This window comes from Penicillium chrysogenum (genome assembly GCF_028827035.1).
Source record: "Penicillium chrysogenum strain IBT 35668 chromosome Unknown utg000005l_segment0_segment0, whole genome shotgun sequence".
Classification (NCBI taxonomy): domain Eukaryota; kingdom Fungi; phylum Ascomycota; class Eurotiomycetes; order Eurotiales; family Aspergillaceae; genus Penicillium; species Penicillium chrysogenum.
The window spans coordinates 7,854,309-7,878,357 of NW_026622753.1; the positions used below are offsets into that span (position 1 = coordinate 7,854,309).

At 50.5% G+C, this 24,049-nt stretch overlaps 9 protein-coding genes across 9 annotated transcripts; 3 read left to right on the forward strand and 6 right to left on the reverse strand.

The window, feature by feature from the left end:
* Window positions 1-2,359: 2,359 nt before the first annotated feature.
* On the reverse strand, window positions 2,360-2,947 carry N7489_011338 (uncharacterized protein; the record flags this gene model as incomplete). The annotated part of the gene is made up of 1 exon (XM_056717087.1): window positions 2,360-2,947. One exon carries the CDS (start codon window positions 2,945-2,947, stop codon window positions 2,360-2,362), a length of 588 nt encoding a protein of 195 aa, XP_056564709.1.
* Window positions 2,948-2,962: 15 nt separating this feature from the next.
* On the reverse strand, window positions 2,963-3,181 carry N7489_011339 (uncharacterized protein; the record flags this gene model as incomplete). Its single annotated transcript, XM_056717088.1, has 1 exon — window positions 2,963-3,181. The coding sequence occupies one exon, from the start codon at window positions 3,179-3,181 to the stop codon at window positions 2,963-2,965; it is 219 nt and encodes a 72-aa protein (XP_056564710.1).
* A 711-nt stretch (window positions 3,182-3,892) lies between these two features.
* Window positions 3,893-5,510, reverse strand: N7489_011340 (pyridoxal phosphate-dependent aminotransferase; the record flags this gene model as incomplete). Its single annotated transcript, XM_056717089.1, has 4 exons — window positions 3,893-4,494; window positions 4,552-4,837; window positions 4,895-5,370; window positions 5,426-5,510. 4 exons carry the CDS (start codon window positions 5,508-5,510, stop codon window positions 3,893-3,895), a joined length of 1,449 nt encoding a protein of 482 aa, XP_056564711.1.
* A 1,002-nt stretch (window positions 5,511-6,512) lies between these two features.
* N7489_011341 (Rho family guanine nucleotide exchange factor CDC24) lies at window positions 6,513-9,468 on the reverse strand (the record flags this gene model as incomplete). Its single annotated transcript, XM_056717090.1, has 4 exons — window positions 6,513-7,873; window positions 7,932-8,118; window positions 8,192-8,440; window positions 8,500-9,468. The coding sequence occupies 4 exons, from the start codon at window positions 9,466-9,468 to the stop codon at window positions 6,513-6,515; spliced, it is 2,766 nt and encodes a 921-aa protein (XP_056564712.1).
* Window positions 9,469-11,432: 1,964 nt separating this feature from the next.
* Window positions 11,433-14,017, forward strand: N7489_011342 (F-box and WD domain protein; the record flags this gene model as incomplete). The annotated part of the gene is made up of 2 exons (XM_056717091.1): window positions 11,433-11,676; window positions 11,793-14,017. 2 exons carry the CDS (start codon window positions 11,433-11,435, stop codon window positions 14,015-14,017), a joined length of 2,469 nt encoding a protein of 822 aa, XP_056564713.1.
* Window positions 14,018-14,682: 665 nt separating this feature from the next.
* Window positions 14,683-15,663, forward strand: N7489_011343 (glutathione S-transferase; the record flags this gene model as incomplete). Its single annotated transcript, XM_056717092.1, has 4 exons — window positions 14,683-14,737; window positions 14,796-14,872; window positions 14,949-15,362; window positions 15,436-15,663. 4 exons carry the CDS (start codon window positions 14,683-14,685, stop codon window positions 15,661-15,663), a joined length of 774 nt encoding a protein of 257 aa, XP_056564714.1.
* A 1,110-nt stretch (window positions 15,664-16,773) lies between these two features.
* Window positions 16,774-17,609, forward strand: N7489_011344 (pectate lyase; the record flags this gene model as incomplete). The annotated part of the gene is made up of 3 exons (XM_056717093.1): window positions 16,774-16,954; window positions 17,006-17,142; window positions 17,202-17,609. The coding sequence occupies 3 exons, from the start codon at window positions 16,774-16,776 to the stop codon at window positions 17,607-17,609; spliced, it is 726 nt and encodes a 241-aa protein (XP_056564715.1).
* A 786-nt stretch (window positions 17,610-18,395) lies between these two features.
* Window positions 18,396-19,928, reverse strand: N7489_011345 (uncharacterized protein; the record flags this gene model as incomplete). Its single annotated transcript, XM_056717094.1, has 1 exon — window positions 18,396-19,928. One exon carries the CDS (start codon window positions 19,926-19,928, stop codon window positions 18,396-18,398), a length of 1,533 nt encoding a protein of 510 aa, XP_056564716.1.
* A 212-nt stretch (window positions 19,929-20,140) lies between these two features.
* On the reverse strand, window positions 20,141-23,316 carry N7489_011346 (involucrin repeat protein; the record flags this gene model as incomplete). Its single annotated transcript, XM_056717095.1, has 3 exons — window positions 20,141-20,251; window positions 20,303-23,080; window positions 23,146-23,316. 3 exons carry the CDS (start codon window positions 23,314-23,316, stop codon window positions 20,141-20,143), a joined length of 3,060 nt encoding a protein of 1,019 aa, XP_056564717.1.
* Between the last annotated feature and the right edge of the window lie 733 nt (window positions 23,317-24,049).

Genomic DNA, 24,049 nt, shown 5'->3' on the forward strand with positions numbered 1-24,049 from the left:
ATTATATTTGGATATTCTGTTGGGAATAAGCAAAAATGCGCAGAGAAACGGAGAAGCTGATTAAAAGATGTTTAAAAGCTGTTTGGGAGCTGTTTGGGAGCTGCATGGGTATCACGCAAGGACAATGGCTTTTGAAAAGGTTAGAGTTCGAATGTGTGTTTCTCTTTTTCTCTTCTCTTTTTTATTTTATTTTGTCTTTCTTCCTTTCTCCTCGGTGATCTTAGAAGCTCTGACTACCCCGCATTTTGTTTCATCTTGGCGATGGAGAAATATGACGCTGTTGGGGAGCTCTCTGATTTGACCTTTGTGGGCTTGTGGCTAAGCCGCTAACGTTGGTATTTGTAGGGTAATGGGTTGTATACGAGGTAGATGTTATTAATGTACCTTGTACAATGAAAAGGAAAAGGAAAAGGAAAAGAAGAAGATTCACCTAGGTACTCTCTGTACTCCGTACAACACTGTGCATTAACGGATTGGAAATATCTCTTGTCGATCACCTATACCATGTGAACTGTCGAGAGCTATGTTGTACATAAAAAAATAATACCATCCAGCTCCAAAACAAAAATCCTCCTGTCGCCAAAAGCCACTAAATTAATATCCGAGGCGCGCATGGCGACACACTAATGGGAGAAGCTCATTAGGCTGCTACATATATCGCACATATCCCCGACTCTGGGACTAAGCAAGCTAGGAAGCTAGGGCTCTGTTTCGTCAGGCTATTAACTCCGGGAGCTTCCCCCAGGAGAGACGGTATGTTTTGCCGAAGTGTGTTGTATGGAGTATATTATATACGACAAACGACGATCTATGATGATATCCCGGTACAACATAGAATTAGCAGGCCGGAAATAAATTCCTCGCATATTGCATTATCTTCCCAAGGTTGCTCTGGTCGAATGTCGGTCAACACTCGGGATTTGCTATCAGCACTAACGATAGCTTACCAACCGGGATGAAAGGCCACCAATGGACCCCTTGCAGGCATTTTGACTTCGAAGTTAGAAACCGAATGTTCAAGATTAACAGCGCGAAGATAGAGAAGAATGTGATCAAATCCAAAACTTACCGCAAGCCCCTATCACAGCTGACAGCAAAGTTAGGAGAGCCTTCCAAGGTTGGAACCTTCCAAGGTTGGGATTTCCCTTGGAAAGTAAGCCTCCTTACTGAAAGTACTGAAAGCCCGGGGTGCTCTTGCCGTAACAGAGAGGTCTAAACATGTAAATAGCACGGCCAATATGGAAGGAGCGATCGGGGGAAAGAAATGCCACTTAATTTCCCCCGCAAAAGACAAAATCTAAAATTCCACCATTTTCCCGATTTCTGTGAGGGGGATTCCCTAACGGGAGAACATCGGTTGTACATCAGATGACAAGACTGGAAAGAAGCCAAGCCCACCGCTATTCCTTTCTCGTCCATGAGTTCCGGGCTTCGAAAGTAACATGAGACGGTGATTGCACAGAATCGAGACACACAATATACGTTGTAAATGGAATCTTGTTAGGAAAGATCCTTGCTCATCCGCGGGCATGACGTTTTCTACGGGAATGGCGTGGATTCTGTAGGGCGTCTCGGCCGTCGGGTACGCATGCACGCCTTGCTGCAACTAACGTGGGATGGAGCACATTAGATAGCGTGGCTTGCTATTCCTTGCTTGGAGTACGGAGTATGGATGGTGAATTTCCTTGGTTTGAGATACAGTGTTGTGGATGCACTTGGGGTTGGGGATACTGGCCGTTATTGTCTTCCATGGGAAATAGTGGGACTTTCAAATTGAATTGCATGACTCGCCATACATATATACTTTCCATTCACTAGGCGACAATAGCTCGTTTTTCTTGTATCCGCATTTTGAGACGAGTCTTTTTTCTTTGTATCACGGTCATTCACCAGACACCATACCCGTAGTGCTGGACGCCCTTATTACCTTGCTGGAAATCCCAGTCTGTATAGCAAAGGGATGGCTGTTTCTCTGTGGCATATGTCCACATGACTTTAAAAATGCGGTATAGACGTCGCCCACTGAATAGCCCTGTAAGACCCCTCCGGAAGCAATCTCAAGGATGAGAAAACGAGAGCCACAATGCCTACCCGCGAAATTAAGTAGACCGCCATAGAGATGACCAAGACGGTGTCTTTGAATAGCCGCCATAAGATGTCATGGGAATCAAAACCTATCAAAAATGTTGGGACCATCTCCTTCCACCTTAACCACATGCAAACGTCTTGCATCGTCATTGGTAAACAGTAGATGAAGGTCGAAGCAACCGAAATAATAGTAAAAGTACGTCAACTTGTCAGTTCTGCTTCGGTAGGGAATGTGAAGTTCCACCTAAGAAGCTCGTCGGATGGTTTGTACTTACGCAGCCAGATGAACAGCGCAAAAGCTCAAAGTGACTACACTGCCAATGACATCACTGATAGCCTTGATCGACAAAAACGTGTGTTCCTGGCAAGACATCTCTTCATTCAGCCAAGTAGCAGAAGCCAGGAGCGTGTCAAGGAGCTTCCGCTCATGATAGAGCTCACTTAAGGCAGAGACACTATCGTTCCTCATGCATGCCGGCAAAATAAACCCATTTTCCGATTTCACATTGGTGGCGTATTCTATCTCATTCTGCATGTGTTGGCGATAGCACCATAGAGGGACTATAACAGGCGTGGCCATATCCTTAGGTTTACACCAGCAGAAGCCATACGTGAGAATGCCACATAGCATATACGCAACGGTAGTGAGCTCGATCGGTGATACTGGAAAGTGGTGCACCCGCCTAGCTATAACATCCACAAGGAACAAGGTGCTCTGAAAAACCGTTGAAGCACTTAGCGAACCAGTCCGCTTTCGACCGATCTTCGATATCTCGATCTCTAATATCAGAACATCGGATGACTCCAGCTTGTGTAGGCAGATGAATATCTTCCCACCCGACACCGTAGATCCACTCATCCTGTGTCTGCAAAGCTATTCCACCCATTTAAGGCGGAAGCAGTGAGCAAGCGTCCGTCGGCAGGAGAGTGTTTCATCGGCCTGATCCGGACCTGAGTGGAATTGCCATGGAGCAGCACAGTAAACATGCTGATTGGCTCGCAAGGCCGGGGCCGACCCGAAGTCGGGCCCGACTTCGGCACCCGACCAGCACCCGACCAGCATCCAATCAGAATCCAACCAGCACCCGAGCATGTAATCGGTAATCCGTATCCATCCATGGATGGATACCTAGTATTTGTACGGAGTACGTGCAAACATTAAAGGTTCAAGGAGTGGACCCGTGGACCCGTGGACCGGCTGGACCTTCCCTCATACCTGGACCCCCTTTCCTCTCCTGTATGGTATATAGTATGATTTCAATATAGATGTATGGCTTGCAAACACCTTCCAGCTAACTCTTTGCATGTCTGGAGCGCGTGAAGTTTTATCTACAACGACGATTGCTTATGCTAGTATATGTGACTGAATTCAGTCGACGACATGCTACTTCAACCAAGAACAACAACAGCACTGATAAAATCAAAAGACCGTGGGTAACCTTGGAATGACGTATGTGACTACCGCAAAGCTGACGAAGTCTTCATGCGAAGAGTTACCAAGATATCAGTGACGTGAGTAAGAGTTAGTGACCAGGGCTATATTTCGTTCGGACTTTGTATAAACTTGAATCTAACACTACCGATTATATGGACTTCTATCGCTTCGAAGTACTGCTATCCCTCATTGCTAAACCTTTCTACTGCTATAAAACACTTCGCTACTCTAGCTAGCAAGCCAAATAATATTTAAAAAAATGAGATAATGCAATTTATTACGCTAGTCTCAGCCAAGACGCCGATCAGAGCCTGACAACAACCAAAGTCAAGACCAGACCAAATGTCCCAAGTATCAAGATTGAAAAGCCTAATCATCCGAAACAGCAACCTCATCCTCCCACTTCGTCACAGCCATCTCACGCGCACGGTTAACAACACGCTCAATACCATCCAGACCCATCTTCAACACATCCATCCTAGGCCCGTAGCTCAGACGGACGAAGTGGTGACACGGGCTGTCGAAAAGATCACGACGCTTCGCCGGGTTCAAGTCAAAGAAAATACCAGGGACAACAATGACCTTCTCGCTCAGCAGGGCATTGAAGAAGTTCAGGCCGTCAGAGATGTTAGCCTGCTCCGGCAGGGGCGGGTCGAGCGAAGTGAGATCAAGCCAGATATAGAAGGTCGCCCCAGGGACGTCCTGGACACGGAAGCCGATATCGTAGAGACGGCCCAGGACGTAGTCGCGCTTCTCCATGAAGTGGCTCTGCAGCGCCTTCATCTCAGTGCGAACCAACGACGGCTCCAGCATCGGGATCGCGGCTTCTTGGAACGGCACGTTTGCGCCGCCGTCGAGGTACGAGCCTGCCGAGCCGAGGGCGTCGACGAAGTCTTTGGGACCGACCACCCACGCAATTCGCCAGCCGGGGAGACGGAAACGCTTCGTGAGTCCGTCGATCAGAAGAACGTCTGTGGTTGGGGTTAGTTTGGTGTACGGAATTAGGGTCTGAAGGGTATCTATCATACCATCCTTGTTGACGTCGACGACGTTCGCAGCACCACTGATCGTCGATCCGTCGCAGCCCGTTGTGTAGTTGTATCCGCCGTAGAACTCGTCCAGGATGAGGGTCGCGCGGTCACGGCAGAGGTCCTGGATCTCCGCTAGCTCGTCTTGCGGCACGAAGTGGCCGGTGGGGTTACGGGGGTTGGAAGTCAGCAGCACTTGGGTGCCACGGGCGATTTCCTCAGCGATCTTGTTGGGGTGGATGTGGTAGTGGTCATCCTTTGAGAGGGGGAGGGGGATGGGAGCAATCTGCAGGAGAATCAGTAAACGATAACACACCCCAGCTCAGCTCCTCCAATGACATACGTTCTTGAACAGAGTCAACATCTCCGAGTACGCAGAGTAGTCGGGGATGGGGAAGGACAGGTACGAGTTGCCCAGGATGGCAGCAATGCGAATTAGACCGGCACGGCCACCGGGAACAATGCAGACATCCTCCCAGGTATACTGGCTCTCCTTGCCCTGGCGGTAGTGGTCGTTGTACAGACGAGCGACGGCGGCACGCAATGGCTTGATACCGGCGGTCGGGCCATACTCCCGGGCAGCGGAGGTGATGGGAATGGAGGTCGGGCGAGGGAAACTTCCCTCGATTTCGTCGTCGGCCTCGGGGGCTCCCTGGCCTAGGTTGGCCCAGCCGGTGGGATCCTCAGCGTAGCCATGCTCGGAGGCTCGCTCTGTGCACCAGACGACACCGGTGGAGGCACGAGAAGCGTCAAGGCCGGCGTGGGGTCGGTGACCTTCATGAGCGGCTCGAAATTGCCGATGGGTTTCTGATCGGAGTTCTGAAGGGGTTAAAAGTTAGACAAGTCATTTAGAAACGTGATGTTGTATACGCACCATTGTCCGTCAGGTCCTTGGTGGTCGATAACCGGCGATTCTCAGAGGGGCGCAGGATGCTTAGGCGGCGGCCGGAGAACGACATTCTTGGCGAGTCTTTGCTTTTTTGTATGAAATGCTTGCAGTCTCAATCTCTTTTATGAAAAGAATGATGATTTTGGGAAGTGGGAAGGGGGCAAAGTGAAAAAAATAAAAAATAAAATAAAAACAAGTCTACACCGAGCCGGGTTCCTTTTCAAAAAAGAGACAGCCAAATACTGGGCGACGATTCGACGAAATCACCGACCTCTGCTCTTTTCCTAATTCCCTCGGGCGTCAGGACCACCAGGCGCTCCGCCTCCAACACATTAATAGCGCATAGTTGGGGTATTTTATAAACAGTATTTTGCTCCAAACCGTAGCCGATATTGTCGGGGGCTACATGGGTAGAGGTATAGAAGTACATACAATAAACACTATACATATAGCTCTAGAGCTATGAAGCTATGAAGCTATAGCTACAGTTATAGCTATAGCTATAGCAAATCTGGCCCTGCCAAGAATTATCGGCGACCCGACTGCGGCATCCCGATCAGATAGGCAAGTGGATACGAATTGGGAAAAGGTCTTTGTATAATTCCATGAAACCCCAGAAAATAATAGGCATATACATCATATAGAAGCTTCGTACGTTCGTGGACATTGACTAGATCAGTAAAGAGATAACAATCCAAATGGGAACGCAAATTCAAAACAATGCAGGGACGTCTTTTTAGACATTCCCTTCACCTCGTCACCAGGACATCATTCATGCCGTAAACAAATCATTAGATGCTCGCACGGAGACGCCACAATCCAACTACATGTTTGCCACATGGCTCGCTGAAAGTCACAAAGAAGGGGAGATAGAGAGAAGTATCTCCCCCGAGAACGGCTGCTCAACAGTTTCAAGCCAATCCAGTTGGAACAATGAGGGTCAGGATGGGAAGAACGAGCGCCAAGGCGATGCAAAGCGTTGAGAAGACGGGGATCGATGCGATCCTCGCAGGGGGGAATCAAGGGAGGTATTAAGTCAAGAATGAGCGGGAAAGCAAAGACAACGAATAATCTAATCGACCACCTGGCAGTAGAGTTGAATCTCCCCCACCAAGCCCTTGGCGAGCATATCACGGTGTTGTTCCCGCCACTCCATGAAAGCAAGCTGGACCGCCTCGTCGCTATCAATCGTGACGAAATCACCGTCTTCGTCGCGGTAGCGCAGTCGAACGGTTTTGCTTCCGATGGACCGATCCGTGAACCGAGCGAGTTTGGCATCCACGCGGTCCGTCAGTGAACGGAACAAGATGTTGGTCGCAATTACAAGCGTGACATAGTTGTCGTCAAAGTTCACTTTGGCCTTGAGTTGAGTGGGCATGTAGTCTCCTTCCTCGGGCTCCTGGGTCAGGGGCGATGTGGCATGGTCGGAGATTTGCCCAGAGTGGCGGGTATCGTTATATTCCGGCTCATTGAAATGCGTGGTGTGGAGTTGGGGCTGGGTACGAATGGGGAGCTGGGTGTTGGTGGGCGAACCGTTCTGGCTGCGGCTGACGGGGGCTTTCATGTTGGCCATGTGCGCAGGAATCGGTGGCACGGGGACATTGTCCACTGTCTGCATAGTGTGCACTCCCATATAACGTCGTGACTCGGGATTGTTATTGTGATGGTGAATATCAGGGCTACTAGCCGAGCGCATCCGCTGGGTCATGCCATTTGCGGAGTGAGCCTGGGGGCCCGAGAGTGGAGGCAACGACGGGCGCTGAGCACCTCTTCCACTTGGCTGAGGTGGGAAATATCCGCCAGAGGTTGACCCTTCTCGTGATGTTACACGAGACAACGCTGGTGCTGTGTAGCGAAGGGAATCCTCATTCCAGACGGATGATGGAGTGGTGGAATTTGTATTCTGACGACTGAAGGAGAAGCCTGCAGATTGAGAACTCGATCTCGTGGACGGAGTCTCCGCCGTGGGGGAAAAGTAGGAGCTCATGTTTCGATCACCAGGGGACATGCTTCCGCTGCCGGAGAACTGAGTGTGCACCGAAAGCGTTGGATCAGTGCCCGCATAGCGCGGTCGAGTGTTGGGGTGAGGAACAGAGGTGGCGCTGCTACCGGTGGCAGATCGGGTTCTCAGACTAGTACTGGAGGCATTTCGGCTCATAGGGAATTCGGAATGATATGGATCTTTGCTGTTGGCGTCGTCGGTATCATACTCTTGTTGATACGGGTTGGGCATGTTCGCCATGCCCTCCATGTACGTGAACTCGCTGTCGGATGTACCAGTATTGCGCAAAGTGCGTCGCTCTGCTTGGATCGCCCGTTGGGTGTCAATGTCCTTGTACCAATTTCGCATGGTGTCTTCATTTGCATATCGGATGATAAAATTGTCGACAACACCAGGGTCCCCTTTCCAGAAAATCTGAATACGGTAGAGTCCTGTTGGAATCGATTAGAGGCATATCTCTTAACCTAACAAGCCAAGAGTAATGCTTACCAGGCTTTTGGAGACAAACGATATCTGTGACGTTGGCCATGTAGATTCGACCTTTCAGTTGAAGACGAGCCTTTCCTTTCGCAGTCAAAGACGGCTTATCTTTCTGCATCATAAGCTTTGACTTTTGCTTGTTGGGGTTGATATCTTTGCAACAGAGAAGTATTCGCTCGAAGAGATAGATATGGTACTAGGCGCCATGTTAGTGATGTTCCATTTCGGGGAACATGAAAGCGTAAGACGCAGAAAGTAAGACCGCGTACCTCTCTCTCGCTATCCTTTCCACTATCCCCCTTGACAACCTGGAAAGTGCCAAATCGAAGGAGATCTCCAAATGACTCCATCTTCAATGCTTTCCAGTCATCCACGCGCTCAGATAGATCAACTACCGCCGCAGCCAAATGTTCTTTGTGGATTGCCTCGTTAGCAAAGTCCAGCACATTCTGAATACAGTCGACTGCATGTGTGATATCGGCCTGGAGCTTCTCGTCTTCTAGTTGTTTGCGTAGCTCCTGAGAAGGTACAGCCATATTAGCTCATTGATCTTGAACCCAGCATTCAGCAAGCTTACCAAGAGCATCAGCGGGTATCGAGTCAAACGCTGGAAGGGTTTCACGAAGAATCCATTGAGCGTTTTCGGCTGAGCGACCATTTGTTGCAGATCTATGTGGCGTGGCGCACTTTGGATTTTGTCCCATTCCTTCATACAAGCTTCGTCACAACGCATCTGGTTGGCAATGAAAGGTTCATACTGCCGGAAAGCATCTTCATGCTGGAAGAAAAGCTCACCCCAGTTCTGCATTTCTTCTGGCAAGGCGTAGTGCTGCTCCATGCGAATCAGGAACCGTTGGGCAAAGTCTAGTAGGTTGTTTAAGTTGAGGAAAATCTGGTGGCTCGCATCACCTGTCAAAGCACCCGTCTCTTCCAGTTCCTTCTTGAGGGCTTGGAGATTTTGCAGATGATGAACATAGTCACGCTCCGTTTCCAGAAGTTCCTTTAGAATATGCTCCCGCTTGGTAAGCTTCACATTGGCCTTCGCGGGAGCCTCTAGAACTTCAGATTGCTTTAATTGACCTTGCATTTCGAGAATGTCCACGACGCGGTTGACCATTTTGATCACTTTGATGAAGCCGGTGGTGCTCTCGCCGTAAAGGTCGGTGATCAAAAAGCAATCCTGCTGAGGGAATGCCAGGTCTTGTAAACAGGCCTGTAGGAATTTGAAGGTTGCCGCTTTTGGACGCTTCGCCTCAGTTACCTTGCCAGGATCAATTTCTAGTGGCTCATCGGGACCAGATGCATTATAAATGCTCAACAGCGGATAGCCATTTCTAAGGCAATTCCACAAGGAAGCCACCGGATCTGTATTTCCTCTCATGCGATCATCATCATCCATCTCTTGCAGGTATGACTCGAAGTTGGGAACTTCGGATAGCCGCCTCTTCAAATTGACGCAGCTCTGGTAGATCGATTCTCCACCGCGGCGATTGATAATGTTATCCTCGGCGACCGGAGCGCCGCTCATGGTTGAAGAGTCAATCATATCGAATTTCCTCGAGGTCCAGATATAGATGAGTTAGACCAGCCAGGCTCAACTTAAATCTGCACAGCAGACCCAAGCGGGATAGGTTCGGAGGGATCGACAAGCGTCGGAAATAAAGAGATGACGATCATGAGTTCCCCGGTTGGGTGTGAGCTGCGTGGTGCAGGGAGGTGTCAATCAAGAGTTTCGCTCGGAATTCCGCGGGGGGGCAACAGCGATCCGATCGGTACTCGGTCGCAGGCGTGATCGATTTAAATGCGTTTCCCGGGGAAGTGCTCTCGAACGTCAGAGACAACAGGTGATAAATATATAGATATGTTTGTTTGAACCGATAGCGCGGGTATCAAATACGATACACTGTCACTTCCTGGAGGAAAAGGAGGGGCTCGAGGAATATATTCCGACCTGCAGCCAACCCCAATCGATGGGGTGTTGGGATTCAAATGTTTAGATGACCGCTGCAGCCGGGCAGGCGAGTCAAATCAGATAAAGGAGAGTTCGGAGGAACACCTTTGCGAAAGGGCCAGTCACTAGGACTCAGCGGAGGACAATCGACGTCCCGAGTAAAAAGGGGGGGCGCACGGAATGATAGTATAAGCGAAGCTACAGCAAGACGAACTCGGCAGTTAGAACGAGGCCAAGAACCAAAAATGACAAGAGCAAGCACAACGAAAGTTCTGCTGATGAAACAGAGAAATAGGATCCTTGGAGAGAGGGTGAGCCGAAGGAGTCTGTTCAGTTGCCTCAAAGGGTTTAGCGTGTGTTTTATGGGGCGGTGTGGTGTGGAGAGGGGCAGTTCTTGCTTGTGTCATCCACCTTGGAAGCCCTGGAGCCCTGGAGGCACCAGGGCTAGGGCAGCCCAGGCCCCTGGGGCATGGGGAGGACTAGAGGGAGAGAAGGGAGAGTCCTGGAGTTATCCCAGCGTAACGCGATTTACATAGGACAATCGTATGTACCTTTTATATGGGGCTCGCATACAAAAGGTACATTCAATGCACAAGATAACATTTGAAGATCATAACTAACTGTACTTACTATGAAACGTTTCTGCTCTAGAGCGTCATTATCTCTTGTCTTTAGCGCCTACAAATGGTCTGTGCGATTGTAAGACAGCACTTGGGATTTATCGATTCCCTTCGTAACAGCTATATTAGCACCCATTTTCAGAATGCAATTAGTGCTATCCATTTTCTATACAAATGTAGACACTGGGTATCCCCTCTAACCATAGCTATGGTCTAGCCCTGCAGAATATAGGGGAATCTGGATCTAATAGAACAGGCTAGGTGATAACTATGAGATGCTCACAACATACTTCTACGGCCATACAAGACTATACGACACATTGGGGGAATCGGCCCCTCTGTTTTCTTAGAGGCGTTAATAGACTCGTCTTTGCCAATACCTGATTTTCTCATGAAGTAGCTAGGTACCTAGGTAAGCAACTCAGTACCTAGGTATGTTTTGCTATAAACTCCAACCACGTGACTCCCCCGTTCATTCCAAAGTACCATGCGCGCCTCCAGGGCTACCTAGGTACCTACAACATATGTACATAATCAAACATATTTATTATTACTGTACTTCGAGTGATAAGAGACTCTTAAAGGCGACTCCACATGTAAATTGAAATTCTACTTTTTCTTTTCTTTTTACAATTCGGAAAAGTTGAAGTTCCCCTCTTCTTTTCATGCGACTTGAAGTTCGCGATAATTGTGCTCTATCAATCTTTAGGGTGGGCCTCGCCTCGTCCAAACGTGACGTGACATGCACCGATGCCAACCCGTCTGCTCAACCTCCTTCCTTTGCCCAACAGTCTTGCAAAGAACCCTACCCTCATTCATTAATTCTCTATACTCTCTTCGCGGAAAGTTATTGCGGGATTTCGCACCCATCGCGCAACGCCATTGATCTCGGCGTTCGACTCATCAACTCGGCGCAGACCCCTCTGAAAACCCGCATCAATGGAGGGTGAGCCCTTGCCCTTGCCCGACGCTCCTGATGCTCCTGGTACTCGAATCTCCCCTACACTACAATTGCAGACAACTACCGTCCCCGAGTTCCCAGCGCTTTCTCTGTCGCCCTCCTTTAAGCTAGATGAAGGCTACTCGGATGATACTCGAAGCCAGGCCGACAAAGATCTCGGATCGGACAATGTCATGGCGCTTCCAAATTGGGTGCTCGCCCAATCCGAGGCCGGCAGAGCTGGTAAGATATCCCTTTCCCTTGGTCCCTGTGGTAATCGCTACGAGCGCGAAGCATCGGCCGCTTTTGCTTGTCACTTTGCGATTTTTCCTTGCTAACCGATGGTTTCCCACCTCCAGAGCTTGCATACAGCCTTCTTCGGTCTCTTCGAACCTCCAGTATCGCCGCAGTAGTTGATCGACTTAACCCTATCCTCCATATTGACCCATGTGTCAGGCTTCCCCCGGAAGTCACATGGGAGATCTTCACCTACCTCGACGCTCGGACGCTCTTGAATGCCTCGCTTGCGTCTCGTTCATGGCGTGAACGTATCCTTGACTCAGGTCTATGGAGATTCCACTACATCCATGAAGGTTGGGACATGGACACCAGCGCGATTCGTACGTTTGAACAAGAACATTCTGAGGCCATGTCGCCTCAGGCTCGAAAGTCCCGCCTACGACACTCGGAACCAGATCTCGGGGAACCTAAGCAGAAAAAGCGCGTGCCGTCTACTTGGCTCGATTCCCGAAGCGGTGGAAACCCAAAGCCGACCGTGTTTGGCCCCGAGCCTCCGGTGGCCGACAGTGAAGGTGATCACTACATGACTGATGATGACGATCAAGCTGCACCTTCGTCAACTGACGACCCGGAGTTCACTTTGCCGACGAATATCTCCCAATCTCCTTCGCCACTCTACCCACCTCTACGCTCGCATCTACTCATTCGGGATACCGATGGAAGCGCTAAAGTCAACTATTTCCATATCTACAAGCAACGCAGGCGGCTCGAAGCAAATTGGCATCAAGGCCGATACACCAATTTCCAACTTCCTGACCCGTCCCACCCAGAAGAAGCCCACCGGGAATGTGTATATGCGATCCAGTTCGAAGGCCGGTGGCTAGTTAGTGGGAGCCGAGACAAGACTGTGCGAGTCTGGAACCTGGATACCAAACGACTGTGGCATCCCCCGCTGGTGGGACATATCAAGTCCGTCCTTTGCCTGCAATTTGATCCTCAGCCCGAGGAAAACATCATCATCTCCGGCAGCAGCGACAAGTCCGTCATTGTATGGAAGTTCTCCACCGGAGAAAAGATCCATCAAATTGAACAAGCGCATACTGACTCCGTGCTCAATCTCAAATTCGACCATCGCTACCTTGTAACATGTTCCAAAGACCGAACTGTGAAGGTATGGAACCGCCGGGATCTTCTGCCGAACAGCAAGGATTATCCGCGTATCTGTCATGGATCAGGTGCCACATACCCTACATGGATAGTAGATCTGAACGCGGTTGCACCGAACGTTCTTGAAGCTGGAATTGCGCGTGAGCAATACAAAGCCCTAGAGCCTTACACCTTGCTTATGACCGTGGAAGGACATGGAGCCGCCGTGAATGCGATGCAGATCCATGGTGATGATATTGTGACGGCGTCTGGGGATCGAGTGATCAAGGTCTGGAACATCCGCACTGGTGCTTGCTCGAAGACCTTGCTGGGTCACGAGAAAGGTATCGCATGTGTTGAGTTCGACAGCCGAAGAATCATCAGTGGCAGCAATGATAACTCTGTTCGCATCTACGATCATGCCACCGGAGCTGAGGTGGCGTGTCTGCGAGCTCATAGTAATCTCGTGCGCACCCTTCAGGCAGGGTTTGGTGATGCTCCGGGAGCCGATGAAACCTTGCGCGGAGAAGCGCGAGCATGTGAAGCTGCGTTCTTCGCCGCGCAAGAGGCCGGATTGGACGTCGACATGGGTCATCGGGAGCAACGCCGCAATGGCTACCAACCGAACACTGCTGGATCACGGGACCCTCGCGATATCCCTGCTCTGGGAGCAAAAATCCCACCGGGTGGCGGAGGTAGTAGCTGGGCCCGTATCGTGTCCGGTTCCTACGACGAGTCAATCTTAATCTGGCACAAAGACCGTGATAACAGGTGGATAACTGATCATCAACTGCGACACAGTGATGCCCTCGCCAATTCCGCTCGTGCGAGCCTCAGCCAAGTGGCACGAACCACTGTTGCGGCCCAGGCTCAACACTTGCAAGCAGCGCAGGCTCTGGCGGCACTTGGGCAAAATGCCAATGCCAACCCCCACGCTGGTCGTGCCAACCCACAATTTGTGCCTCCTCTGGTTATCAATGCCCTGCCACTCAACCCACCTCCTGCTCATCATCATCATCACCACCATGGCCATCAGCGTCGACTTCAAGGGTCCTCGACAGCTGCGAGGGTGTTCAAACTCCAGTTTGACGCACGGAAGCTCATCTGTGCCAGTGTGGACCCTCGCATTGTAGGATGGGATTTCGCCTGCGATGATGAAGATATAATTGAGGCGAGTCCATTCTTCAAGGGGCTTTAAGCTTCCTCTCGCCTATACGCCACGCCTTTTAATACCAGCATCTGTTCTTGTTTTACTTCGGTGCACCTCCTGCATCGCCCTTTACTGGGCGCGAATTGTGAACTCTGACGAAGAGACGACTCAATTCATTTGACGATTTCCTATTATTAGCATCCATGCGATCGCGTTGTGTTTCCTTTGCCTGGTGCATTGTTACTTGCTTTCCCGCTTTCCCTCTATTTCCCCGGGTCCCCTTGTTCTCTCCTTGTCCTTCTTCCCAATGTTGTGTCATATACATATGATGGGCCCTTGCTTTCCGTTTAATGATGTATTTCTTATCTTGACTTCCGTGTTAGGAGTCATTGCAGGCTATCCCATTCTCATATCTCTTTCGGAGTTTCTTTTTTATCTTCTTTTTCGATCTCATTGTTATCTTCTTGCATGGCGCCGGTGTGGCATTTGATCCATAGCATTATGACTAGCATCAATCAGAAAGGTTCGAATCTCAAGACAATCTCATGTGTATAAAACCAGGCTTGCCTCCATCTCAATTGGGAGGGCATCAAATCTTATGTGACTCATAACTATACCCCGCAATATCCATGGATATATATAACTTGGAAGTTCTCCCGGACTCACACCTATTCCAGGTTAACTTCATCCACCTCACTTCATTTCTACATAACATGGCTGTCCCGAACCCAGACTACCACCTCATCGGGCTACACACCCGCTACTCCAGTAAGCAACATGCAACAGACCATACATACACCAGACCTAACAAGCCCTCTTCAAATAGGCTGGACAGCACGCGTCGAGGCAGTACTAGAATACTTCCAGATCCCCCATACACGCCAATTCATACAGCTCTCCGAAGTACATACCTACATCCTCAACACAACCCCAGCCAAGTATAATACACTCACTCACAAAAAAACAAAACAAACAACAGATAAAAGCCTGTTCCCCAACAGGTCTGGTCCCAATTCTCCAATGCCACTCCCTCCCTTCAACAACAATAACAGACTCCCTCGCCATCTGCGAATTCCTCGCTGAATCAAACCCAACCCTCCCCCTCTGGCCCAAAGACCGCCACCTGCGCGCCCTAGCCCGCAGCACCACAGCCCAAATGCATTCCGGCTTCCCAGTCCTGCGCAATACCTTCCACACAAACTTCCTCGCCAGGTACACGGGCAACGTGCCGATCCCAGACGGCGCGGCCGCGGAGATAGCGCGTATGTTGCGGATCTGGGATTCGGCGCGGAAGGCGACGGCAGAGCGACTTGGGCAGCTGGGGGAGGTTGATGAAGGGTTTTTGTTTGGTGGGTTTAGTATTGCGGATGCGTTCTTCTGGCCGGTTCTTTGGGTGGGTTTCTTTCTTCCTTTTCCCAACAAAAATCCTAGAAGTAATCTGGGCACCGGCTGATCTTCGGATACAGCGGTTCCGCTCTTATGGCCTTTCGCTAGATGGGGCTGGGCCTGATGTGCTGGCGTGGATGGCCAAGATGTGGAATGATCCGGTGTTTAAGGCGTTGGGGGATAGGTACTATGCCCAGGCTGAGGATCCGCAGACCTGTATTCCGCATTATGATGATATTTTCCGGGATAGGGATGACGTGCAGTATGGTTTGTTTCCGAGGGATTGGACTTTTTCGGTTTCTGGGTGATTACGAGGATTGATGATTGACCCGAGTATACGGAATAGAGGTCTAACCTATACTAAATACATGCGTCTATGTGATTGCGAAGGGCTTGAAAATGTTTCCCATTATAGCTATGATAGCAAACAATCATGATTCTGTGCATCTCATGTTCAAAACAAGATATCCATCGATCTACCTGGAACTTGCCTATTTGGCTACTCGGCCGTTTCAATGGCCAAGTCAGATTCGAGTAATTCTCCGGCAGAGCTTCCTCTGGGCTGACTCTGAGCTGACTCCGATTACATTTCGACTTCCCCGTGGCCGCTCTCTCTGATTTTACTTGACGTACAGGGTGAGTCAAGGGGGATCTATGTGCTCCATACGGAGCACTGAGCACTTCATCCATATTAGTCCATATTAGTCCCTAAAGGGGAATGAATCCGGCCCCACAGTGCGGTGTAGTCCACTTTAAGATCAATCTAGTTAGCTCTATATAGTTAGTTAGCTATGTACATAAACTAGTGCGTATACTAGTATACATATACCGAGAGGACTAGTTCCGGCATATCTCCATGGCTTCTCCATAGATTCATCCTCTCCCTAAACGCAGTCAGTTTCCTCTCGCCTTCCAAGTCCCAAGATTAAGCACCTATAGTATCCATGCAAAACTTGCCAGAGGCTCAACAATTTCTTTGGTTGGTGGATCTTGTAAATGCGGGAGTTTCAAGCTTGCAGACACAGCCACAATGCCAAAAGCTTTCGAATCTTGGCATCTTGGCTTTTCGCATTTTCAATATAACTGTGCTTTGGTATTGGCTACGCAATGAAGCGCCAAGACGGAAAATAAGGTGTTAGAAAATGTTTTATGTTCCTGCGGAAGGTCGATATCCGGCCCGGATTATGACCCAGGCCCTGCATTACCTTGTAGGAGTCGTGGGGTAATTCCATCCAGTCAGAGGTCACAGAATTCCTTCATGGATATTGAGGCGTCCTGCAGTTAGGGTGTATGTGACTGAAACAGCACGGGGTAGGTCCTGTCTTGTTGGAGCAATTAGAGCTCCAAAAGGTATAAAAGGCTCCTTGTCGACCCTCGATTTTGATCAAACGTCCAGCATCAACCATCAATCGAACAAAATGCACTCCAGCGCTATCCTCCTCGGTCTCATTGGCATTGCCAGTGCCCAGACTCTCAACATCCCCTCTCGCGTGGGTGACATTGTCTCTCTGCCTTCTCCTAGTGAAATCTCTGGCGATGTCGACCTGGGCAACGGCGAGTACGACCGTGGTCGTGCCTGCGACAGTGATGAGGACACTGGTATGCCCATATCAAAAACGAGAACCAGACAACAGAGCTAACCGGATATAGGCGATGACAACGCCGTGTTCATCCTGAAGGACGGCGCATCCCTGAGCAACGTCATCATTGGAGAGAACCAGCTCGAGGGCATCCACTGCGAGGGATCCTGCACTCTGACCAACGTCTGGTTCCGCGATGTCTGCGAGGTGAGTAACGAGTAATCCCATGATTGACCTGGTCCACCGATACTAACGCGTCCCCATAGGACGCCATCTCCATCGTCGGAAACGGCGATGCCCTCATCAAGGGTGGTGGCGCCCAGGAGGCCAGCGACAAGGTCATTCAGCACAACGGTGCCGGAACCGTCACCATTGACGGATTCACCGTTGTCAACGCCGGTAAGCTGTACCGCTCCTGCGGCAACTGCAGCAACAACAAGAGCAAGAGCCCCCGTCACGTGGTCGTCAAGAACGTCCAGGCCTCCGGCGTCTCTAGCTTGATTGGAATCAACTCCAACTACGGCGATACCTCCAGCGTCAGCGACACCTGTGGATCTGATGTCAGCCACGTGTGCCAGGAGTACGAGGGTGTTGAGAAGTCTGAGGACCGTGAGAGCCCCAAGCTCGATTCGACTGATTCCTGCAAGGGCCAGACTTCTCTTTCCTCCTGCTAAATTCGGATTGATTTGATCCGATGGAAAGAGGCATGGGTGTGGGCCACTGGCTATCGAGAAGGGGGGATGGAATATGAGAGGAGATTGTGGACAAACGTATAACTAGGGCAGGCCTCAGGATCATCACATCTCCACGGGACCGAATCTCTGATTATGTAGCTATATCAATGTCATTGAAAACAGTGTCAGAAAATCCCTGAAATCCCCCGTAAACAGTAAACGTGTATGCTACTAATTTCAAGAGATAAGGTAACGGTAAATGTGCTGATAATTGGGTTCATACACCTACTTCGAGCATAGCTATTTTCTTATTGGGCAAACTCCAGGGCTATTTCGTTGTACTCCGTGATAGTGTAGAATATTTGAATGCTCCAACGGCTAAATCTGACATGCTAGTGTCTTTCAACGTCCTACGGCACCGATGATCCATGTTAGATCGTATTACTGTGGATCTGCGCGGGCTGTGGAATCTCAAGGGACAATGAACCTAGCTATTCTAGAAATCATTCTGGACACAAGGCCTCAGCTGGGGAAAAAAGAAAAGAAAAGGCATTGTACAAGACCAGCCTTATTCGAGCTTGGAGATGATATCGAGAGTACGCCAAGACGTGGCAGAGGAAATCCGGTACCGTATGTACAGAAGCAAGGTGGGAGAATACGTTCGAGTTAATGATAAGACTATGTATCCAGCAAGACGTTTGCGCATTGAGCATTCATAAAAGAAAGAAAACAGCACCACAGTAGCAATCCAACAGGTCGTGGAGACGCATATACTTCAACGAAAGATTATACAGCGGCAGGGTTCACAAAGGCTGGGAACATGACACCATACAGAGATGAGATCCATGCCTGGAAGCCATGGATATGGGTATTCCCCTCACTGTTTTCATTCTGAGATGCAGTAGGCGATGCCTGGCTTTGGGCGGTTACATATGTGTCCCGCGAGCTGGTTGCCCCGAGCGAATCATCCGACTCCTCGTGGCCGCATGAGCAGCAGCAGAGGCAAGTATGGGATTTCAGCCAGGACAAAATGTCCGGACATACCGGCGTGTTTGCATGAGAACCTTCATCTGCACCGCCGCCACAGACAGCCATGGTGATGACCGAATGCAGCCGCGATGGATTGGGAGGGAGATGATCTCCTGTTGCTCTGGTCCCTTGGGCAGAAGATCCCGCTGAATCCGTAGGGCCGTTTGATCCAGCCAAATTGCGTGATAGACTGAGAAGTGCAGTGGCCCTGGGCCGCGGTGGACGGTTTACCACAGCAGGGGCCGGGTTCGTTAGTAAGGGTCTAGACGAGGACGTGGTCACAGGCTGGGCGCGCCTGCTTGGGTTTCCTCCGGGACCGCCTTTTGTGTGTGTGGCTTCAAAATAAGGATCATGACTTGTATCTGCGGCTTCGTGGCGGGCAATCGGAAGATTGCGTTGGTGGAAAGGGTGGTCATGTAGCGGTCGACCGACATGCATTCCATGGCCACTTTGTCGATGTGGGAACCGGCCCTGTACCAGCGTGCCATCCTCAGCTCTTCCTATACCATTGACGGAAATTCCACTAGCATGAGACGCAGAAGACGGCAAGCCAAATAGTCTCCTTAGTGTGTCGCTATACGAACCGCCACGCTGACCAGCAGGACCACCACCTTGCAAGTTTGCGTGTGACCGTGCACTATTGGCTGGGATCATGAACCGTTGGGAGATGCTCATAGCCTCTGATGTGCCGAAGGAGGGAAGGCCAGGGGGTGTAGGCGTTCTTTCTGGCGGTGGATATCGAGGTTGGACGGTCGTTACAGCAGGTCCCAAGCTCCCAGGCCATCTAGGCCTACGGACACTACCATCGTCGAGGGAAAGAGCCTTGCGACGCAAAGACTGATGGGAGTCTGGCACCGATGTCGTTCCACTCAAATCAGGTCTCGACCGGTGTGTGGCTTGCCAGTACTGGTCGGATAACAGCTTGGTGTGATTCCCAAGCTTCCCTATGATTCTCTGTCGCCTTCCTCGCCTGGCTGGCGCATTGATAGGAGTATGATCATCTTGCGAATCTGTAGGAACGAATCTGGCCATGTTTACCGCTAAGCCTTGCTCGTGAACGGGGTTCTCGTTGAGGAGAGACGCATAGAAGCGAGGGCTGGATTCATTTGGCGTGGTGACTCTGATCGCGTTGTATATAGATCGTTCATCGCTTAGGACGGACTCAGATGAGTCGGGGTTATCGTATGCTGAAATGGAGTCGGAATCGTGTCTTCTCCGTCGGAGGTTCTGTGATGCTGAAAAAGACTGCGAATGAGCGTTACTGGACTGATCGATTCTTCGGGAAATCATCTTGAAGGCAAAAGAGCGAAGCCTCAAGATTAAGATATAGGAGAGAGAGAGAGAGGAAAAGGTGGGAATATCAAAGATGAGTATGTGATTTCCTCGAAAACCCTCATCGTGCCTGCCGAGATCAAGCCAAACGAGAATATTATACAAAACAGTCTATATGTACACTCTTAAATGAATATGCGCTCTAAACCCGAAAACGTTGAATGTCATGATCATAATGGAGTGCCACCTGGGCTGGGCATTGGCTTGCCAGTCACCTGGGCGTGCTCCTTTCTTAGGGCTCGCAGCAATCCCTCAATCCTGCGACGCTCTTCTTGTTCGGCCTGGGAGGTGTCAGTTAGTTCGAAAAGACAGAAAGGTACAATACAACTTACCCTCAGTATCTTCATGTTCTCGTTGCGCGTGTCACGCATCATCTTCTTGAACTCATTCTTGAGCACCATGGTAGATGTCGTCTCAGAAGTGCCATCGCGGCCTATGGATGTGGGACTACTCAAGTTCATCCAGCTAATACGTTCTTCTGCCAGTTGTGTCTCGAGTTGCTCGCAACGATCCCGAAGACTGTCAATGAAACTTTCGAAGCGCTCGCGTTCCTTCTCAAACTCGATGCTGGCTTTCGTCATGGCTTCGTAGTCATCGATGGTCTCGCGAAGTTCTCTTTCAAGAGTATCCGCCCGCTGCTGAAGATCGCCACCTCCTCGCTGGCTCTTCAGAGCAGCCAGTTCTTCGGTGAGCTCGATATTTCGCGTAACCAGTGCATCATTCTCCCTTTGGATACTAGGGTTGGCAGCCACCTCTGCTGCGCGTTCAGCTCGAGTACCATAAGCACCATCCAGCTCTGCTTTGGCCATCGTCAGTTCAGTTGTGACCCGCACAATCTCGCCTTCAAGCTCAGTCAACTCATTCTGCAGGCGAGTGGCGTTGTGGTCGGACTCCGCGCGTTGATCATCCGCTTCCTTAATACGGGCATCAGATTGAACTCGAATCTGTTGGATTGCGGCTTCGAGTTGAGCAACCTCTTGCTCTGCGCGGTCACGGGCACCCCTAACTTCCTCGGATCTAGAATCGCTATCGTTCTGCAGTGTTTCAACGAGGCTCTGCAGGCGTTGAACCTCGTTCTCCGCGCGGTCCCGGGCTTCCTTGACGTCCTCGCCTCCAGTATCGGTGTCATTTTGCAAAGTCTCAATAACGCCATGTAGACGCTTGACTTCGTCTTCCGCACGATCTCGGGCCTCTATGGCCTCTTTCAACTTAGCATCGGTATCATTCTGCAACGACGTAATGGCCGCCTGGAGACGCTTGACTTCATCTTCCGCATGGTCGCGAGCCTCTCTGGCTTCTTGGCTCTTAGCGTCGGTATCATTCTGCAGCGATGCAATGACGACCTGTAGACGCTTCACTTCGTCTTCCGCATGGCCGTGGGCCTCTTTGGTCTCTCTGACCTCTTCACTCTTAGCATCGCCATCATTCTGCAAAGATGTAATGATGACTTGCAGGCGCTTCACTTCTTCTTCCGCATGGTCGCGGGCCTCTCTGGCCTCTTCGCTCTTAGCATCAGTATCATTTTGCAATGATACAATGACGGCCTGTAAGCGCTTGACCTCACCTTCTGCGCGGTCGCGGGCATTACTGACTTCCTCGGATTTGGCATTGTTGTCTCTCTGCACATCGTCGATGTATTGTTGCAGGCGCTTGACCTCAGCCTCTGCTTTATCTTGGGCTTCTCGGGCTTCGCTGACTTCGTTGATCCTGGCATCAGCTTCGGTGTGCAACGAGGAAACAACGCTTTGCAAACGCGCGACTTCGCCCTCGGCCTGAACTAGAGTCGCCTTGGCTTCGTCCTGGGAAGAGCCATTGTGGCGCATTGCGTTGAGCTGTTCCATCACAAGAGCCAGCTCGTCGCGACTGGCGTTGGCTTCACGCTCAGATACTTCAAGATCTCTGCGAACATGGGTCAACTGTTCCGTCAGGTCGCCGATATGAGCATCGCGTTCGGCGTCCGACTTGGAGTTGAGCTCGCGTTGCTGCTGGATTTGCGTGGTGAGAATACTCTTCTGTTCAAGCACTCCATCCACTCGACTCTCCAGGCCATCTACACCAGCCTGAAGGTATGAGAGTTGTTCTTCCAGCCCCTCGCCGTGAGACGCGTCAGGGGGCGGAGGCAAGGTTGGCGAACGGGTCAAACCAAACCGGTCAACAATGGTTTGCACTTGGTTGTTGATTTCGGTGAGTTGGTGTTTCCAGGTGCCCTCGGCTTCAGGGGCGATATCGCGAGCAGCCGTAGGAGCCGGAACGTCTCCCCTATGTAAGACGATATTATTCATGCCATTCTTGATATACTCCAAGTGAGCGTCGACCGTTGCTGTAGGATTGACGGGCCCTCCACCGCCTGACAGCTGCGGAGGAGGATCGATGAATTCACCCGGATTAGACTGTATCATCATGTCATGCATGCGCCCGCTAAGTTCCTCCAATCGGCGTTCTGTGGCCTGCATGGCCTCGGTATTCATTACGGCGGCCGCGTTGGTCTCGATCTTCCCGTTCACGCCAAAGTTATCCAAATGTTCGGTTGTCCGGTAAAGACTGCGATCGTCGAATTTGTGATCATCATAATCGCCATCCGAAGTGCGAGCAGGGTTCTTGGGACCTTTCTTGAGACCCTTGTGCGTGATCTGCAAGACACCGGCAGTGTGCTCCAACAAGCGCTGGGTGATCGTCTGAGACCTTTTCTCCAGCTTCCAGAGTTCCTGCGCCAGCTCCTCACATCGCCGCTGGCTGACCGCGAGTTCGGAATCGCTCTTGTCGAGGGCCTCGGAAGCCCCACTACGACCAAATATACCCCGGCTCATCCGGTGCGAGTTCGAACTGCCATTGGCGCCGTATTCGCCGCTGCTCCGCGGGCTGGGCGGGCTGTAGAGCCTACCGAGAGACTGCGCCGCGTCACGCAGTTTGGTTTCAAGCGCCAGTTTCCGTTTCGTGCCATGGATGCGCGTGGAGAGCAATGTGACTTCCTTCTTCAGCTCTTCCACCTCCTCGAGGGATAGGACTTCGTAATTCGTGCTATCCCCTATGGCGGTTTCGGTCAACAGGTACATGGCCACGGGGTCGTTGGCGTTCAGGAGAACCGAGCTTCGCGGGTGAGTCGGGTTGAGCTGCCAGAAATGAAGTGGCCATGGTCAGCTGGAGTCCCAGATTGGCGTGTTGTGTCTCTACTTACTGGGTTGTATCGTGACCGCTCCTCATGTTGAGGGTCCATAGCATCCCGATACCCGTCCACGAGTGTCTTTCCGTGCGGTGGCACTGGAGCTGGAGCATCGGAGGCGGTCATGGTCGAGAGATACCGCGGGTCCCCGTAGGAGGATAGGCTGGAGCGCATACTGATATTCATGGTCGTTCAATGGCCGAGGTCTCTCCGAGTAGAATGGTCAGGGGAAATTCAGGAACGGGTGTCAGGCATCATGAATCCAGGAGTTTGCGATCGGAGGGAAATGTAGTAGGTCTTAGTTGGGAGAATAGTGGAAAGGGATTGTATATTTAGCAAAGGTAGTGATCCTAAATAAAAGATGGCGGGGAGTGAAGGAGGAACACACACACGATCGGCATCGCCTTAGAGTTCAGAGTTCAGCCACGGCAATTTCTACATAAAATGATATGTTCGATCGAACACTCCGTACGGAGTACATATGTAGAATATGTGTATATTGTACACGTAGATATGGATATCATAGAGGGAGTTACCCCTGAATACGTATACGAGATAAGTTCCAAGGTCATTTCCACTTTCTTTGTCTCAGATGATTTCAGAATCCACTATATTGTAGATATAGTACTTCGCAACAACTCATCTCTAATATCCTACATTTATAATTTAATATAACATCTCACATGGTTCAACAGTCAACCCCGCTGTGTACTTCCAGTACTAAATAGTACTTGTGCAATGCAACGTCCCAGTAGGGCTGATCAAGTACCGCCAAGTACCCCCGGGTTCGCGTGCCTCGGATCCCCCAGAGTGACATAGAAAAGGCCAAGAGACTAAAAAGATGTGATATGCCCGCTTTGTTGCATTTCCTTATAGAAGCCCGCACAGAATGAATCTGGTCTGTCAGAATTCGCTGTGG